The sequence below is a fragment of the Lynx canadensis genome, chromosome D1 (assembly GCF_007474595.2).
Source record: "Lynx canadensis isolate LIC74 chromosome D1, mLynCan4.pri.v2, whole genome shotgun sequence".
In the NCBI taxonomy this organism is placed as follows: Eukaryota; Metazoa; Chordata; class Mammalia; order Carnivora; family Felidae; genus Lynx; species Lynx canadensis.
Genome location: NC_044312.2, coordinates 33,283,996 through 33,302,988, shown reverse-complemented (window position 1 = coordinate 33,302,988; position 18,993 = coordinate 33,283,996). Strand labels below are relative to the sequence as shown.

The following is an 18,993-nucleotide window of genomic DNA, read 5'->3' as shown; positions in this document are numbered from 1 at the left end:
CAAATACTCTGAAAAAGACCCAACTTTTCATTAGTGGTAGAGGTGGAAGTGAGGGTGTTGGTGGAGGTAAGTATATGATAAATCATTTAAAACCAGTAATTTCCACTAATCCACCAAATAAAGTTAGCTGATATGATTTCACATCACTTCCTTTTTTACCTTTATTCTTTTATTCATTCATGCATTCAGAAGGCATTTAATGAATATTGAATATCACCCATAAAACACAAACTACTGGGGCACCTGGGTGGCTCAGCCGGTTAAGCGTCCAATTTTGGCTCAGGTCATGATCTCGTGGTTTGCAAGTTCAAGCCCCGCATCAGGCTCTGTGCTGACAGTTCAGAGCCTGGAACCTGCTTCAGATTCTGTGTCTCCATCTCTCTCTGCCCCTCCCCTGTCTCTGTCTGTCTCAAAAATAAATAAAACATTAAAATTTTTTTAAAAAAACACAAACTACTAGCTAGACACGGGAATGGTTAATTAGACAAATGCCTGGAAACAGTACTCCTAAGTGACTTTATTTGTTAATGCCTATTCCTTTCTCTATAATGGCAGCCTTAATAAATCACAAACATTTTCTTTAGATTTTCTCATATACCAAAAAATTGCATCTCTGCTTGGATGCATAAAGTGTATAATAAAGGGGCACCTGGGTGGCTCAGTCAGCTAGGTGTCTGACTTCAACTAAGGTCATGATCTCACAGTTCATGAGTTCTAGCCTCAGTCTGTCTGGGCTGATAGACTGGAGCCTGCTTCAGATTCTGTTTCTTCCTCTCTGCCCCTCCCCCACTAGCACGTTCGCTCTCTCTTTCTCTCTCTCTCTTAAAAATAAATAAACATTTAAACAAAGGGTGTAATGAACATTAAAAAATAAAGTGTGCCTCCACAGATTGGCCACATACAGTGATGAAGTTATGCACTAGTCAGATTTGTAGTCCCACACATATCGTAGTCTATGTGATAGAGTTAGGAAGTGCATACCCTGCAGGATAAACCATGAGGAATTTTCTGCAAGAGGAAGTGGATATCTTGATGAACCAAAAAAGAATTCAAGGTAAATTAAAAAAAGAGAGAAAGAAAGACAGAGAGAGAGAGAGAAGCAAAGTACTAGACACTATACTACCTTATGAAAAATAACAAATCTTTTTTTATTTGCTTAAGTGCCTTGCATGTGGTAGGTCTTCAGATATTGGTTAAATAAACCAAAGAAGCCATATACCAAATGCATTTCATTACATAAGTACCAAGGAAGTTAGGTGCAAGCAAAGGCAAGGAGGTGGGAGAACCCCTAATTGACCAAAATTATGTTTCTGCTATTAAAGAGAATAGTGCTTGCAATAAAAAAAATAAAGTTGAATTTCCTGCCTCCTGATATTTTGGAATGAGATTTATACCTGCTACCACATATTCACATATATAATTTCATTCAATCTTTATAGTAACCCTGTGAGGAAATATGACAGATATTATTACTACAAAAGAAAAAAACTGAGATTCAAGGATTCAAATCTAGAATTTCTGTCCTTTTTTGCCTAGCTGTTTACTTTTTTTGTCCTTTTCTGGTCATCTGCTTCCTCCAGGAACTGAACCTTTTGAATAGAGTTTTCTTTCGTGAATGCTCCCCAGCCTAGCCCAAGTCCTCAGTTTCACCTCTGGATCTCTAAAAAAAGGAAGGTGTTCTGTTTTGTTTACTTTTTTTTGGCTTGGCTTCAGTGGTTGCCCTGTAGTAAGCAGGAAGACTTAGCTATTAGCCATTTTTAAATGTCAGTGTCATAACCCAAAGGGAAGGCAGAAAAGACCAGGGCTGAATATGCAATAAGCCTAATTATAGGTACAAAGAGGCATGGGGACCTCGTCCTTGATTCTATCTGCTATCCATATCAATGGGGATTTATTCTGGTGACCAGACCACAGCAACAGACATCTCTAGGCAGTGGACCAGTTGAAGTCATACAAGCTACAGCCTCAGAGTTTAAGAGATCCATTTGTTGGAAACAGGACCTCAGCCAGAACCAGGGAATATACAGATTAGAGTCCAGCCATGCAAATTAGAGAACTTCTTTGAGGTTATCATCCTGCCAAGTCCCCAGGCAAGTGAGTTGATACTCAGGACAATGTTGTAGTCCAAGTAGGGACAGGGTACTCAGCAAGGAAACAAGTAGCCTGGACTAGACCCCCACGGTGGGCATCTAGGGCTAAGTGTTACCGACACATAACACTAGTCTTTTAGCAGAAGAATTCAAATTGCAAAACAAAAAAGAGTGGCCAAAATACACAAAAAACAAAACAAAACAAAACAAAACAAAACATAAACACTATTGAGAAGATGGGGGTCAAAAGTGGGAACAGTAGAAGAACCAAATCCTTATTTGCCATGACAGGAAATAATTAGATATTGTCAAAAAGTGATAAATCAAGAATTAGAAATACAAATATTGAGAAATACAGAGGTGAAAAGGAAACAAAAAAAGTAACAAATGATTACCTCTAGAAAATAGAACTGAAAGATGGGAAGATATATGGAGTTGATAGTTTTTATTATATGCATTACAGTACTATTTTTTATTTGTGGTAAAATCTATATAACATAAAATTTACCATTTTAATGGCACAATTCAGTAGCATTAAGTAAATTTACAATGTTGTCAAATCTTTATCACTATTCATTTATGCAACATTTTCATCATCCCAACCAGAAGCTCTGTACCCATTAAATAATAACTCTCCATGTACTGCCTTCCCTCAGCAACTGGTAATCTCTATTTTACTTTCTGTCTGTAAGAATTTGCCTGTTCTAGGTACCTAGTATCTCTGGATTCATACAATATTTGCCTCTTTGTTTATTTATGCTTATTTCACTTAGCATGTTTTCAAAATTCATCCATGTTGTAGCATACACCAGAATTTCATTGCTTTTTATGACTAAATAATATTGCATTATATATCCACATTTTATTTATTCATTTGTTGATGGACACTTGGATTGTTTCTACCTTTTGTCTAATGTGAATAAAACTAGTGAACAAGTATCCATTTGAGTATCTGCTTTCACTATTTTTTTTAACATATGTGAAAGACTTTTCACTTAAAATTTCTTTTTCAAAGAATAGTTAAGGAAGAAAGGAAAGAAGGAAGGGAGCAAGGAGCTAAGTAACAAAGCAATAAAAGACCAAAGGAAAAAATGAAAGGGCTGAATCTGGAAAGGAAGGATCCAGATTATCAGGTCAGAATGTCACAGTGTGTTGGGAAGATCTGGCAATGGTGACCCACTCTCCTTAAAGTCATAGTACCTTAACTACACACACAGCATGTCACTAAAACCAGAAGATAGGATATCTCAGTTTTAAATTCACTTTCTTCATTTGTAAAATGTTTATTTGTTTTGTTTTTGTTTTTGTTTTGTTTTGTTTTGTTTTATGCCAAGCCTGTATTCATCCCTCTCTTATATTTCTTACTTTTAATACAAACAGACATTCAGAAATTCTGTGTGCCTTTACTATGGCTAGGTTCTAGAGATAAGAAAATGAACAAATAAGGTCTATGATGTCATTAGAGCTTACACTCTGGGGGGAAGAATATTGCACAGGTATGTGCAAAAACACATGTACTGGGTTTAACAGACACATCACTCAAGGATAGTCAAATCTACTCTGGACTGCCATGTGTTACATTGAACATAATGTTGTTTCCATCCAATGTGTGCTCTGATTGGATAATGCCCATGCTGTACCAGCTGTTAAGTTTAGCATTTTGACTATCACCAATTTCACCAATGCATTATTGAGAAAGATAACAGACAAAGAACACGAGTAGAATTTTGAAAGCTAAGTGTCACTAGCAAGACAAGGAGAATTGTCTAAGAGGACACCTTCCAAGAATAGATAGTGGTAGTATTCTGTACAGTTTGAACACTCAGTCAAGAAACAAAGTTCACCAAAGGAGGTTGAAGAAACAAGTAAGGACCAAGTCCATCATGAACCACCTCATATGCCAAGTTGAGTCCTGAATATTCTCCTAGAAAGTGTAGAGGAGCCTCAGACGTCTGTGACTGTGAATTACAGAATGCTGAAAAATAAGGGCAACTAGGGATGGCTGCAGGAGTTCAGGTAAAAGATGGAGGATCTCTACTACCACTAGAGAGAAAGCAATAAGGGTAGCAATCATCGGACCCCTGAAAAGAGTGCACTGGGTCTGGTAATTACAAACTCATTGTTGACCTTGGCCAATGGCAAAGCAGAAGATGTATTGCTGAGGGCTGAAGATTAAATAGCTCAAAGCCCATATTATTTGTTCAACCCTGGGTCTCTTCTAGTCTTTCAAGGATTCTCAGAGTGGCATACATGTTTCCTATTAATCTGAGTTCTAAATACCTGCTTGGGTTGAAGAGTTCAATTTATAGATCTTTTCATGACTCTGCACAGACTTTCATGCTGAACTAAACTTCTGATTCTCAATAAATTCTTATTTTGCTCACCCTCCTACAAAACAATACCACAGTTATGTTTAGATAGTATGCTTCCTTATTGTGGTAAGCAATAAACTCAGCTCAGTCTTATCAACAGATTGTGTTAGTGATATTTCAGGACACAAAAGTTGACCACACTAACCCAGCCATAGAACTCAGATCTTTTTCTTTTATTCACATGCACATATCACTAATATGTGGTATCTATGTAAATAGCTGACATCACTAGGTTTGTACTTTATTTCATAATACTGCTCAGATACCAACCAACTCAAAAGCCTTCCCTACTTACTCTGAACTCTTGAGGACAAGCTTTCCCTTTGTACTCAAATTTGCCTACCAAAAGCAAAGAAATATCAGTCTCTATCCCCTCTACATCAGCACAACCACTGTCAGCTATCTCAGGGTCTACCTTTGCAAACCCAGGGAACTTTTTAAAAATTAAGAGCCCTGCCAAACAACTGACCTCTACCCTTTAGCAACCCAGATAATATGTCAAGGTCTTAAAATTTCTGTCTTGAGCTTCCTTATAAGGGAAAAGAATAGCATGGATGCTTATTTTCTCACTGTGATTTACCAAATTCAGTGAAGGTCCTTAAGCAGAGTGGCTACAAGTCATTTTAGGCTTTAAATTATGAATTTTATTTTTCTTCTGTTATGCTACTCAGTATAATTGCTCTAATAGGGTGTGTACAGGCTCAAAGAAGCATAAAAAATTATCCAAGTTGATCTGTCTGGAAAAGCATCCAGAGGAGCTGAGATGTGAAAACTGAATTAACCATTTGTAGCAGAGGCAATAGTAGGGTAAAGGAATAGAGGTTGAAATAATAATAATTTCTAATACTTACCAAGCACTCTAGAGCTGGATGCGGGGCTCGAAGTCATGAACCTTGAGGTCCTGACCTAAGCTGAAGTTGGACACTTAACCTGCTGAACCCCCCAGGCACTTCCAGGATTGTTATTTAATGCTAACATGGGGAAAATGTTCCCATACAAGCTGCGACCAGGCAGAAAACCTGCCTAATGGCGGAGAATGGATGGACTGGGAGTTTGAAGACTCAGTGCTGAAGCATGGAGCCAGCTTTGTGACTGGATGGATCTCTTAACTCTGGCCTGCAGTTTCCTCACAAAAAGGTAAGGTATGGAGCTCAATGATATCTTAAGTCCCTTCAAGTTCCAGGTCCTATTGAAACTGCTATAGAAATGTAAAAATTGTTGGCAATTAAGAAGGACACATCAATGTTTCAGCAAGGCTTGACTTAAAACTGAACAAGTATTTCTCTTCCTCATTCTCAAAGCCTCCCCCTCCTCTAAACTTGTTTTTCTGTAGAATCCTTTGTTCCAGGAACTCAGTATCTATGTTGATACTTAGAGACTTGGATGGCCAGTGACAACACAACCTTGAAGACATGACAAATGCAGCTGGCAGCACACACCAGATTCCTACTGAAATTGCACAGATCTTGTACTTTTCTATAAAACCCGCAGTCTTTTACCCTGGGTGGGCATGCAGTCTTGGAAGCATTAGCCTGCCCCTGCCCCCTTTGCCTGGTGAAGTAACAAACTATCATCTTTTTTCATACACAAACTCTGTCTTTTTGTTACATATTTGGGCTCCACAGAACAGAGGTCAGTTTTCGATGACACTGTTGCCTCCTCCCAGCTTGCATTTGGACCTCTTTCCCTGCCTGCTGTCAGCTGAGTTTTCCATGTTTGCTCTTTCCTATTTTCTTCTCCCTCTGCTTTATCCTATCTGCTGTATCCCACTGTTCTGGCACCATCTGTCATTTTCATATGTCCCGATAGCTCAAGAATGTGTTTTTATATGGGAGGTTTCTCCTATACAGGATTAAGCTCTTCAGAGGAAAGACACTTTATTAATTAAAGAATTATAAATGTATTCTTCCATCATGGTCATTTTCTGTCCTTTAATCTCAGTTTTTCTTCATTGTAGTGTTTATGGTATTAGAAATAAATATATGTGTCTAAAAGTTTAGAAATTATATACAAGGAAAAAAATTTGTATGTTTCTTTCTAGACTCATATACATTCTTTACTATCTTTTGTTTTCCAATTCCAACTCCTGAAAAATTTGCTAAAACTTTTGTATTACTTGTAAGCAGAGTTGCTTCTGAGAAGATACAAGAATTAAAAAGAAAAAGCCATGTGCCTGGGTGGCTCAGTCAGTAAGCGTCCGACTTCAGCTTTGGTCCTGATCTCATGATTATGCGTTCAAGCCCCACGTCTGGCTCTGTGCTAACAGCTTGGAGCCTCGCCCCTGCTTCAGATTCTGTGTCTCCCTCTCTTTCTGCCCCTCCCCTGCTCGCACTCTGTCTCTCCCACTCTCAAAAATAAACATTAAAAACACTTTAAAAAAAAAGCAAACAGATAGAAGAAATGCACAAAATCTTGAATAAAATTTTTTTCAAAGAGAACAGATCAAATTTTGATCTTAGAAACTCATGCTTCACTTTATTCCTTATTTATTTTAGTCTTGTAAAAAACTAAAACCATGCAGTAATTATGCATGAATACCCTGCACCGCTTCCAAGATGCAAAGTACAGTATAGATACGATCTCATTACTTTCCATCATAAACTCATGGAGTCGCCATATAGAAGTCCTGTTCTCCCCGCTTTAGAGGTGTGTTACTAACCTAACAGTCATCAAACCTGTTCATGGTCTAACATTTTATACAATTTGGGATTAGAAAGAATCTAAAATTCTGTTCTCTGTATTGTTAACATAACTATATGCTATCACTCTTTTGAGGGAAATAAATTCATGGGAACTGCAGGACAAGGAACAGATCACAGAAACATTCCAATTTTATTCCTGTCTCATGGAATACAAGCAAACTATGAATGTAAATGTCAGTAAAACATTCTGAGGTCCTTAGATGAGAGGTGTTAAATAAACACGTTTTTAACTGAGCCTGAAAAATGTGTTCTCACAAACTGTACAATTCTGACCACTTTCCAGGAAGCAGACTCCTTTCATCACCATGAGGCTTTCTCCAGAGCCTGCTTGCTCTTGTTTTTCAGCTCTCTTGACCTGTGACCCACTCTTTGAAAAGGTTGTTTGTTTATGCTATGATGCATCATAAATTTTCCCACCGCAAAGGCTACCTCTCTCTCATGTGAATCAGAGATTGTTGAACCGCCCCAACCCAGAAGTCCACACATTGCCCCTGCCCCAACATCTCCTTAATAGAACATTTGCCCTTTTGTTTTCTTTGCCTTTCTGCCTTGCCTTCTCCACCTGTGCTCTTTCTTCAGTACTAAACTTCTCTACAGCTTTAACCACCTTTAATTATATCAGGAGAAGGAAGGAGGGGCCAACATGGTGGAGAAGTAGGCAGAATCCATACTTCCAGTGTCTCTCAAAGAAGTGTAGAAGCCAAAGGACTTTGAACACCAGAGCCTGGAAGGAAAAGAGACTGAATCTATTAGGAAGAAAATGGGAAAGCTGGAAAAAAAGCTAGGTGGGTAACTGCGAACTGGGGGAGATTAAAAAAAAAAAGGTGGCGTGGGCACAGAGGGGAAGGACCCCCCTTCTGCAGAGAGACAAAGTGAAAAGAAAGAGTGGCTAGGGAAGTGCAGGACCGTATCTGGACAGGAGAAAGACCTCGGACTGAGACTGAGAGGGATCCAATCTCTAACTGCAGGGCTTTCTTTGGACTGGGGCTGGCTCCCTGTTCACGTACCTGGGGAGCCAGCCCTGCGTGCGGTGGTAGGTCGGAGGCTCAGTCCTCAGCTGAAGAAAATAGTTCCCTTTCTGGAAGGCTGTGAGATAGCACAGAACCTGCCTGCGTCTGCCACCCCAGGGTGCAGTGGCTGGGCTGAGGGCTCAGTCTGCAGGAGGATAAGGCCACCATTTCCTTTGAGTGTTGTGGGAAAAGACAAAGGCTGCCTATGATCCCACACCAGGGGCTCATGGGGAGGGTGACAGCTCAGTCCGCAGTAGGAGAAGGCAGTCCTCCCTGAAGTGCTGTAGCACAGACAAAGCCAGTTGGGACCACATATCACAGCACTGAGAGGCTCTTCCCCAGTGCCAGAGCGCATGGAGTGGGACTTTGAATCCTAGCCAAGCACAGGGTCAGGGGAGTTGTTGGAGCGAGAAGGACTTCCCCATCTGTGCTCACGGCACAGTGAAGATGACTCAAACTGAGTCTACCGGGTCCTGTTCCATGGAGAAGAGACTGGGGGACCACCACCACAACCAAGGTGGGGCCTCAGGGATCACTCCTGGGGCCCAGAGTGGAGGTGGGCTCAGATTAGGCCAAACCATGCCCCCTTGCACTGGATAAATATGTATCCATGTAAGCGGCACAGACCCCGTGGACAGCTACTACCTACAAGTGATGCAGCATTGCCTGGATTAACTCTAGGTCAATTCTGGGTATATATTCTCCCCACCCCCACCATTTCTCTTCCTTATCTCTTCCCTCCCCTAGGCTGGTTGCTCTGGTTATTGGTCTGTCTAAGCAGACATATTTAATCCATTGTCTTGATACATGTTCTACACCTCCTTCTTTATACTCTTTTCTCTCTCTCTGAAATAATCAACCCATATAGTTTCTCTGTCTGGGTAACTTTATCTTTGTTTCATTTTCCCCACCTCATTTATTTTCCTTTACTCTCTCTGGATTAAGCCTTTTAGTCTTTCTGCCTAATCAATGTTTATTTTTTAATTCCCTCCACCACCCCTTCCCACCGCTCCTGTCATTTCTCTCTTTGTGCGTGTTCTTCCATCAGCACCGCCCCCACCTTCTTCCTTACTTGTAGTCAGTGTTTTTGGGTTTTTCATTTTTAGTCTTTAGGTTTTTGTTTTTTTGTTTGTTTGTGTTATTTGTTTGTGTGTTTGCGTGTTTTTGTCTCCTGCTTGTCTGTTTTCCTTTACAGGGATACTCCAAGGAATAAATCAAAGCACATCTGGTGGAGGGTCCAAAATATTACTACGAGTAGGGTAATAAAATAACCAATGTCACAACAACAGAGAGCAAGTAACAATCCCTGAAAAATCACCTCTTGAAAGGCCAGGCCCTGGACGGTGTATGACCCTCCTTTAATATAGCGGTGCTCGCAGGTGCAGAGCACACAAGCTTTTAAAACGCATCAGGTACAGAAAACTAGCCAAAATGACTAAACAGAAGAATTCTCCTCAAAAGAAACTTTAGGAAGTAGCAACAGCTAATGAATTGATCAAAACCATTGTAAGCAATATAACGGAACACAAATTTAGAATAATAGTCATAAAATTAATCGCTGGGCTTGAAGAAAGCATAGAGGACATCAGAGAATCTATTGCTACAGAGATCAAGGTACTAAAAAATAGTCATGATGAACTAAAAAATTTTATAAGTGAGGGGCAAAATAAAATGGAGGTGGCTACAGTGCAGATTGAAGAGGCCGAGGAGAGAATAGGTGAATTAGAAGATAAAATTTGGGTCGTGAGTTTGAGCCCCATGTTGGGTGTAGAGATTACTAAAAATAAATAAATAAGTAAACTTAAAAAAAATAAATTTCAAGTTAATGAAAACTCTTTCAAATTCTAAAGCAGTAAAATGACTACTTCTTCTTCCTGGGGTCCCCTATTGATGCTTTTGATGATCTCAAAAATTATATGCATATAATTTGTGATTAAAGGAAAAGTAAACCTAATCTGTTCTCCATCCTTTCAAAGCTTGTCCAAAGCAAAAATTCTACAGTTGACCTTTAGTAGACAAACACAGTTAAAACAACACAACAGTTAAAGCCAGGGAATGTCTGCCATCGGTGATGAAGGGTTAGCCAATAACCCTACAAAAAAAAGTGTTAGCCAATAAGTACTGGCAGGTCATTCCTGAAAAGCAAAAATGACATTTAAACTATAGTCTCATTATTTGGGGGAAAGTTTCCTTTCTTTTTCCAACTTCATTCATTTAAAAATAAGGAGCCTAGTTTACTTTCCATTGTGAATTTATATAATTCTGTTTGTATATTCTGCTACTAATGGCACCAGATCATTCTTTAAAAAGAATTCTTCATGCAGTTGGAGTTTTGTAAGTTTAAAAATGCAGAAAGAATGTGTTTCAACACAAAGATTATTTTAAAGAGCTACTGGCTACTATTTATAAGGCTTTCTCTATATAATTATATCTTTTTGTTGTAGCTTCCTTATTACAGTTCATAATATTTTAGTTATTAATTAAATTACCAAAAACAGATGTACAATTATATAATTTACAAAAGATTGTGTAAATGAAAAATTCAATAACATGCAATGAAATTATTTTCATGAACTATATTTCATTCACAGTTTCTTCTCTGAGATAATATGGAGATGTGAGAACTTAGCAGAGTTACTGGCAAATAGTAAATACCCAACATTAATGATATTATTACTATGACTATTGCTAGGCTGTTATTTATGAACACTATGAGTTAAACACTTTGTTTTGGGTTTGGTTTAGTGTTTATTTTTGAGAGGGAGAGACAGAGAGAGACAGAGTGCAAGCAGAGAAAGGGCAGACAGGGAGACACAGAATCCAAAGCAGGCTCCAGGCTCCAGGCTCCAAGCTGCCAGCACAGAACCCAATGTGGGGCTGGAACCCACAGACAACAAGATCATGACCTGAGCCAAAGTCAAATGCTTAACCAACTGAGCCACCAGACACCCCTGAGTTAAACACTTTGTGCTGGCACAAAGGCAAGCAACAATTTTTGCTGCCACAGAATTTGCCATTTATCAAGAAGATAGTTGTATATCCAAAATCACACAAACAAATCTAAATTTACTACAGTAGCAAATTCTATGAAGAAAAGGCATACCGTGCTGTGAGAATGTAAAATAAGGAACCTGAGCTGTTCTGGAAGGTCAGGGGAGGCCACCTGGAGGAGATTATGTTTGAGCTGAGATCAGAAGAAAGAATAAGAGTCAGAAGATCGAGACATTGAGAAAAAGGGGTGCAGCACAGAAAATAGAATATTTGGGACAATGGAGGTTTAGGGAAAAGTGAGATTGGGTCAAAGCCAGGAAAAAAAATATATAGATTCAACAAATTTTTAGGTAGTAAAATCTACAAGAAGAAATAATGGATTGGATATGGAGGAAGAAAGAAAACAAGCTGCCAATGATGACTCCAAAACCCAGCAGACATCACCTTAACCAAATGATCAAAATTACATCATCAGAAATGAACTGACTGAGAAGAACCCCATATCATTCCTCTGATATTCTTATGCAACAAAGTGATGGGAAAACTGGATAAACACATACAAAAGAAAGAACTTGGATTCTCAACTGTATACCATTTACAAAAATGACTCCAAATGGATTGGAAACCTAAACCTAAGACCTGAAACTATAAAACTAGAAGAAAACATAGGGGAAAACCTTCAGGACATTGGATTTGGCAATGATTTCTTGAATATAACACCAAAATCACAAAGAACAAAAGAAAAAATCAACAAATGTAACTACATCAATTAAAAAAAAATAGAACTACAAATGGAACAAATGGAACAACAACAAAAAAAACAATCTCCCTGATCTGAATACTCTTATGGATGTGGTTTCAACTCTAAGTCAAAATTACCTAGTCAAGGGGTGTCTGGGTGGCTCAGTCAATTGAGCATCTGACTCTTGATTTCAGCTCAGGTCATGATTTAACAGTTCATGGGTTCGAGCCCCAAGTCAGTCTCCATGCTGACAGCATGGAGCCTGCTTAGGATTCTTTCTGTCCCTCTCTCTCTCTGCTCCTCCCCCTGCTCACTCTCTCTCTCTCTCTCTCTCTCTCTCTCTCTCTCTCAAAATAAATAAATGAACTTAAAAAAATTACTTGGTCAAATTTCCTCTGGTTCTTTCCAGAAATAATGAGTCAAAATTTCTAAAACTCTGAAAACCATGAGAACAAGATAAAAATGAATCTACCACAGTTTCCAAGATAGTAACATGAGTTATAATCATAGTTTAAATATTCAAAGACTTCAAAGCAGCATTTAGAGAAAAAAGTAGTTAAGCACAACCTGGCCATTGTACCTGAAATTTCACAGGGTTTTATAAATCTCAACTAACTAGTGTTAATAAGCCATCATGAGATCATTGGATAAATAGTAGATAATAATAATTAAGCAGTATTACATGAATTGCATTATTACATTTAAACTCTCATGAAAATTGCTAAAATGAAAGAGAATGCCAAATGACAAAGCCCATAAAAATAATTTTAAAATGTGTATAGCTTCTTGAGTCTAAGCCCTGAAAAAGGTTTGAAATTGGTTAACTGCCATTAAAAGCTGAAGTGGTTTTTTATGTATGGTAAAAATAGAAACACAAAGGGAAACAGAGGACATATAGAAACAAAGCATCATTTTTCCATACCATTCTTTATGTCAACCTGGAGCAAAGACTACAGAATCATAATGAGGCAAGACCTACTTACCAAACAAGACCATAAAGAAACAAGTTTGTAATTGTTGGATCCAGTTGAGAGCAAAAAGCATACATTTTCTTTACAAACACTAGTAGGTTCCTGGTCTTAAAATAGCTGCTTCTACTTCAAAAGAAGTCAGAATCACTGTGAGTTTTCACTTAAGTTTCAATCTAAGCTATAAACAAATGCCAGTGTCAACATGTTTGTTTATGAACTGTAAGCCTGAAAAGATTTCCAGTTTTGTGAAATTGAATGCGATCTTCTCATTGTAGTTCTAAGATGGTTTATGGAACAAACAGAGATGGTAAGGCTGTCACACAACTGTCCAGTTTCTCAAATAATCCTCATTGCACACAAGCCTTCTCCCTGCATCACTTACAAAGTAGAGAACCTCTTGAGTTTTCAAACAGGTGAAATACAAACAAGCCTGTAAAGTTTACTCTTTGTTAGTCCACACTGATTTACACCAATAATTGCCAGTTCCGTGATCCAGCAGGGATCAGCAATCTTCTTTTCCTATATGAAAATCAGTGAGTTGAAAGTTTAGAAAGAAAAGCACTGAGCAACAGGTGAGCATACTTTCTTGTTGGCATCCCTCTGCCAATGCTTTTCACCTAGGCCTTTTCCAGGTGATCCACTTGCTGTATTTGTCAGCCAGTACCTAAGTGGCTGACTGAGCAGCCTGACTTTAGGCAGCAGAGAACTGTCAGTAACAGAATGCAAGCAAGAATTCAGGGAGGAGATTGAGATTGAAAGGGCAGGCCTACGCCGGCCGACTCCATCTTGTTCTGTGTTCTCCACCTTGAGTGACTATGTCCCCGACATGACCCCTTTTCCGGGGAAAATTGCAGAAACCTCAGATCGCGCCTCCTCCCCTTGAGTAACCTCCCGCTCACCCATTCAAACTTCCTGATCAAAACACACCCAGCGACCTGCGTAACAGGACTCTGACCCTTCCCCAGCCAATCGGCCAAGGCCATGACCCTTCCCCAGCCAATCGGCTGCCCCTAGACCCCTATAAAACCTTTGTGCTTTTGAAACTCGCTCTCTCTCCCCAATATCTCACCGCTGCGTCGGTGCAGGTAGGGGATTGAGCTCGAGCTAGCTCGAATAAAGGCTCTTTTGCTTTTGCATCAGACTCGGCTCCCTGGTGGTCTTTGGGGAATCACGAATTCTGGGCATAACATTTGGGGGCTCGGCCCGGGATCCCCAAGACCCCCGAGGGACCCCCGACCCGGAGAGCCTGACTGGCCACGGTTAGTGTCTGTCTGTTTGTTCTGTCTTTTCTGTGTGAGCTCATTTCTGGAATTCTGGTAGTGCCCGACGCGGTCTAAGTGGACGCACTGGAGGACCACAGGCCGGGAGTTTCGGAAGACGTTCCAATTCTCCCTTCTGGAGGGACATGGAATCCCCTCATCTGTTTCGGAGGGATGTGGAATCCCCTCAAAGGTCTGAGACGAGGCAGGTCGCTCCCGCTGGTTGGCGTGAGGCCATTGTCTAGCTTTCGGTTTTGGAGGGACGTGGAATCCCCTCATCGGTTTTGGAGGGACGTGGAATCCCCTCAAAAGCTACCTTTCAGTTTTGCTTCCATGGAGTTGGAAGACTTTCTAGGGGCCCTCTGTTTGTCTGTTTTTGTGTTTCTCTGTTTTGCTCTGTGGACTTACTGGACGGACGTTATGGGACAGACTCAGACTATGCCTCTACCCACCCTCTTGGCTTAAGCCCTTCCTAGCCCCGCTCCCTCTGGAACCAAAGCCCATTCTTGCTTTGCAGGGGACAAAGAAGAAGAAAAGTCTTATCCAGCCTTCAGCACCCCTCTACCCTGTCTCACAGGGGGGTACTGAATAAGAATTAATTTTTTCCTCCCCCGTATAACCCCTCTAGGATGCCGGAAGAACACCATCCTCCCCCTCCAGGGGAGGCAGACACTGTTCCGCGAGCAGGAGGCGGAAACGCTCCAGTGGGAAGCCCGCCCTTTACCAGACAAAGGGCTCAGAGGGAGCAATCCGCCTCCGCCGACTCCACTCTTCTGCCCCTGTGAGCCGCCGGACCCCCAGACGCGGAGGGGAATCAGCCCCATCACTATTGGCCTTTCACCACTAGTGACCTCTACAATTGGAAAGCTCAGAATCCTAAGTTTTCCTAGAAACTGGCAGGGCTTATTGATTTATTAGACTCTGTTCTTTTTACCCATCAGCCCACGTGGGACGATTGCCAGCAGCTTTTGCAGGTCCTGTTCACGACTGAAGAAAGAGAAAGAATCCTCAATGAGGCCCGAAAACTAGTTCTGGGCGCAGACGGGAATCCCACCACCAACCAGGCTCAGATAGATGCCTCCTTCCCCTTAACTCGGCCCCAGTGGGATTTCAACACTGCAGAAGGTAAGGAGAGGCTCCGGGTCTACCGCCAGACTCTAATGGGGGGTCTCCGAATGGCTGCTAGAAAGCCAACCAATTTGGCCAAGGTAGGAAATGTACAACAGGGAAAAGATGACTCTCTGGCTGCCTTTTTAGAACGGATCATGGAGGCATTCCGTACCTATACCCCCATGGATCCAGAGGCTCTGGAAAGCAAGGCAGCTGTTATCATGGCCTTTGTAAACCAATCGGCCATAGACATTAGGAGAAAATTACAGAAAATAGATAGACTAGGAAAAAAAGTCTGCAGGACTTACTGGTGGTAGCTGAAAAGGTATATAATAACCGGGAGCCTCCTGAGGACAAGCAGGCTCGCTCCATGGCGGCTGCCAGCAATAAGCAGACTCAAGACCTGGCCAGAATACTACTAGCTACCACTGCTGACTTCCCCAAGGAACGAGACCGCCGTCTCCGGCAGCTGGCAGACGACGCAAGAAAAGGTAAAGGAACCACCAAGGGGGGGAAGCAGAGGCTGCAGAAGGATCAGTGCACATACTGCAAGGAGATAGGGCATTGGGCCCGAGATTGTCCAAAAAAGGCCGGCAGGAAGGGAAGCAAGACTGATCAAGTAAAAGTCCTAGAGCTAGATGAACTAAGTGATTAGGGGAGTCGGGGTTCGGACCCTCTCCCCGAACCCAGGGTAACTCTTAAAGTGGAGGGGACCCCTATTGACTTCCTTGTTGACACCGGAGCACAACATTCGGTCCTCCACACCCCACAAGGAAAACTAGCCAACAAGAAGTCCTGGGTACAAGGGGCAACTGGTATGAGCCAGTATTCATGGACTACCCAAAGAACAGTAGATTTGGGAACGGGCCGGGTATCCCACTCCTTTATGGTAATACCAGAATGCCCCTACCCGCTGTTAGGACGGGACTTACTGACCAAGATTGGAGCTCAGATAACTTTCAGACAAGGGGGGCCTCAGGTCACCGATGGCAAGGGCCACCCCATCCAGGTCCTGACCATGAAACTGGAGGATGAATACCTCCTCCACCAGGAGGCGCTCCTGAGAGAGGATAATATAGACAGATGGCTACAAGAATTCCCCTCGGTTTGGGCAGAGATGGGGGGGATAGGACTAGCCACTCACAGGACCCCAGTCCTGGTAGAGCTCGAGCCAGGAGAGAGTCCGGTAAGGATCAAACAATACTCCATGTCTCAGGAGGCCCGGAAGGGGATCCAGCCACACATCCGGAGACTACGAAGCCTAGGGGTACTAGTTCCTTGCCAGTCTGCCTGGAACACCCCCTTACTGCCGGTCAAAAAGCCTCACACAAATGAGTATCGACCGGTACAAGACTTCCGGGAAGTAAATAAGAGGGTTGCAGACATACACCCAACTGTTCCCAACCCATATACTCTTGAGCTCCTTAGCACCCTCCAGGGTCTGGTATACTGTACTAGATTTAAAGGATGCCTTCTTCAGTCTGCCGCTGGCACCCCAGAGCCAACCCTTGTTCGCCTTTGAGTGGCATGATCCGGAGGAGGGCTACAGTGGGCAACTCACCTGGACACGGCTACCTCAGGGATTCAAAAATTCACCCACCATCTTCGACGAGGCACTACACGAGGACCTGGGTGAGTACAGAAGGGAGCACGCTGGCCTCACCCTCCTACAGTACATAGATGACATCCTGATTGCTGCTGACACGGCCAAAGACTGTGAGCGAGGGACCCAGGACCTGGTGGCTACCCTGGGGGCCTTAGGGTACCGGGCATCCACGAAGAAGGCTCAGATATGCAGGGAGAGGGTAAGTTACCTGGGATATATCCTGGAGGGCAGACAGCGGCAGTTATCAGATACCAGAAAAGAAACTGTCCTAAAGATCCCTACTCCCACCTCCCGAAGAGAAGTGAGGGAATTCCTAGGATCAGCCGGCTACTGCCGCCTCTGGGTTCCAGGTTTTGCTGAGATTGCCAAGCCCCTATGTGAAGCTACCAAAGAGGGGAAAACATTTAAATGGACTGAAAAAGAAGAAATTGCCTTTAATCAGTTAAAAAAGGCCCTCTTAAGTGCCCCAGCCCTGGGCCTACCAGACATTACGAAACTCTTCCACCTCTTTGTAGACGAACATAAGGGAATAGCAAAAGGGGTTCTAACTCAAGCCTTAGGCCCCTGGAACCGCCCAGTGGCTTACCTGTCTAAGAAACTAGACCCAGTGGCTGCTGGCTGGCCGCCATGCCTAAGAATTATTGTGGCGACAGCACTCCTAGTCAAGGATGCAGACAAACTGACCCTAGGACAGGAGATCTGGATCACGACCCCACACGCCATTGAAGGGGTCCTGAAACAGCCTCCAGATAGATGGATGAGCAATACACGTATGACTCATTACCAGAGCCTCCTACTCAACCCTCCATGAGTGCGGTTCCACCCCAGTGCAGCCCTCAATCCTGCAACCCTGCTGCCCGACCCTGACCTAGGTGCTCCACTACATGACTGTGCAGGAATCCTGGAACAAGTACATGGATTCTGGACGGACCTGACCGACCGGCCCCTCCCCGATGCCGAGGCTACTTGGTTCACTGATGGCAGCAGCTTTGTGCAAGATGGACACAGGTATGCGGGTGCAGTGGTGGTCACCGAAACGGACACCGTATGGGCGGAGGCTCTACCCTCCAGAACGTCAGCCCAGCGAGCAGAGCTCATAGCCCTCACCAAGGCGCTGATGCTGGGAGCTGGAAAACGGCTTAACATCTACACAGACAGCCGTTATGCATTTGCCACAGCTCATATTCATGGGGCAATTTATCAGGAGAGGGGGTTACTGACGGCAGAAGGATGGACTATAAAAAATAAGCAGGAGATACTTAACCTGCTTACGGCCTTATGGCTTCCTGCCAAGCTAGCCATTATCCACTGCCAAGGGCACCAAAAAGCTGATAACCCAGTAGCTAGAGGTAACTGAAAGGCTGACCAGGCAGCCAAGGCAGTAGCCCTTACTCCAGTCCCCACCATGACCATACAACTACTAGACCCGGGAGACCCAGTTTTACCAGACCAGCCCAAGTACTCCCAGGAGGAGTTACAGCGGATCAAGAAACTCCCCATGGCCCAGGAGATAAAGGGATGGTGGTATACACCTAACAAGGAGCTCATGCTGCCAGATCAGCTCGGAGTCTCAATATTAGAGCACATGCATCGTTCTACGCACATGGGGGCCCGAAAATTAAAAGACTTAATCCGACATGCCGGAATCAAGATTCACCAACAGGACACCAAAATAGAGCAAGTTGTATCTGCCTGCAAGACCTGCCAACTCACCAACGCGAGAGCCACATCAAATAAAAAAAGGAACCAGGCTCAGAGGCACCAGACCGGGAGCCCAATGGGAAGTCGACTTCACTGAAGTCAAACCAGGAAAGTATTTATAAATATCTTTTAGTATTTATAGACACCTTCTCTAGCTGGGTGGAGGCATACCCAACCAAGCATGAAACAGCTCAGATGGTGGCTAAGAAGCTACTAGAAGACATCTTACCCAGGTATGGTTTTCCTGCCATGGTAGGATCAGACAATGGACCAGCTTTTATCTCGCAGGTAACACAGGCAGTAGCCAAGGCGGTGGGGGCAAACTGGAAATTACATTGTGCTTATAGGCCCCAGAGCTCAGGACAGGTAGAAAGAATGAATAGAACCCTAAAAGAGACCCTTACCAAATTACCCATGGAGACTGGTGGGGACTGGGTGA

At 42.7% G+C, this 18,993-nt stretch overlaps 1 protein-coding gene across 1 annotated transcript in view; it reads left to right on the top strand.

The window, feature by feature from the left end:
- The window catches only part of LOC115526215, a gene marked incomplete at its 3' end in the record, with an annotated part of 79,390 nt that extends 60,597 nt beyond the window's left edge, over positions 1 to 18,793 (top strand). The window contains 6 exon segments of the mRNA XM_030333692.1: positions 15,038 to 15,529; positions 15,532 to 16,657; positions 16,659 to 18,573; positions 18,575 to 18,669; positions 18,671 to 18,762; positions 18,765 to 18,793. Of these exon segments, the coding sequence (XP_030189552.1) occupies positions 15,038 to 15,529; positions 15,532 to 16,657; positions 16,659 to 18,573; positions 18,575 to 18,669; positions 18,671 to 18,762; positions 18,765 to 18,793 (3,749 nt within the window).
- Positions 18,794 to 18,993: the final 200 nt, after the last annotated feature.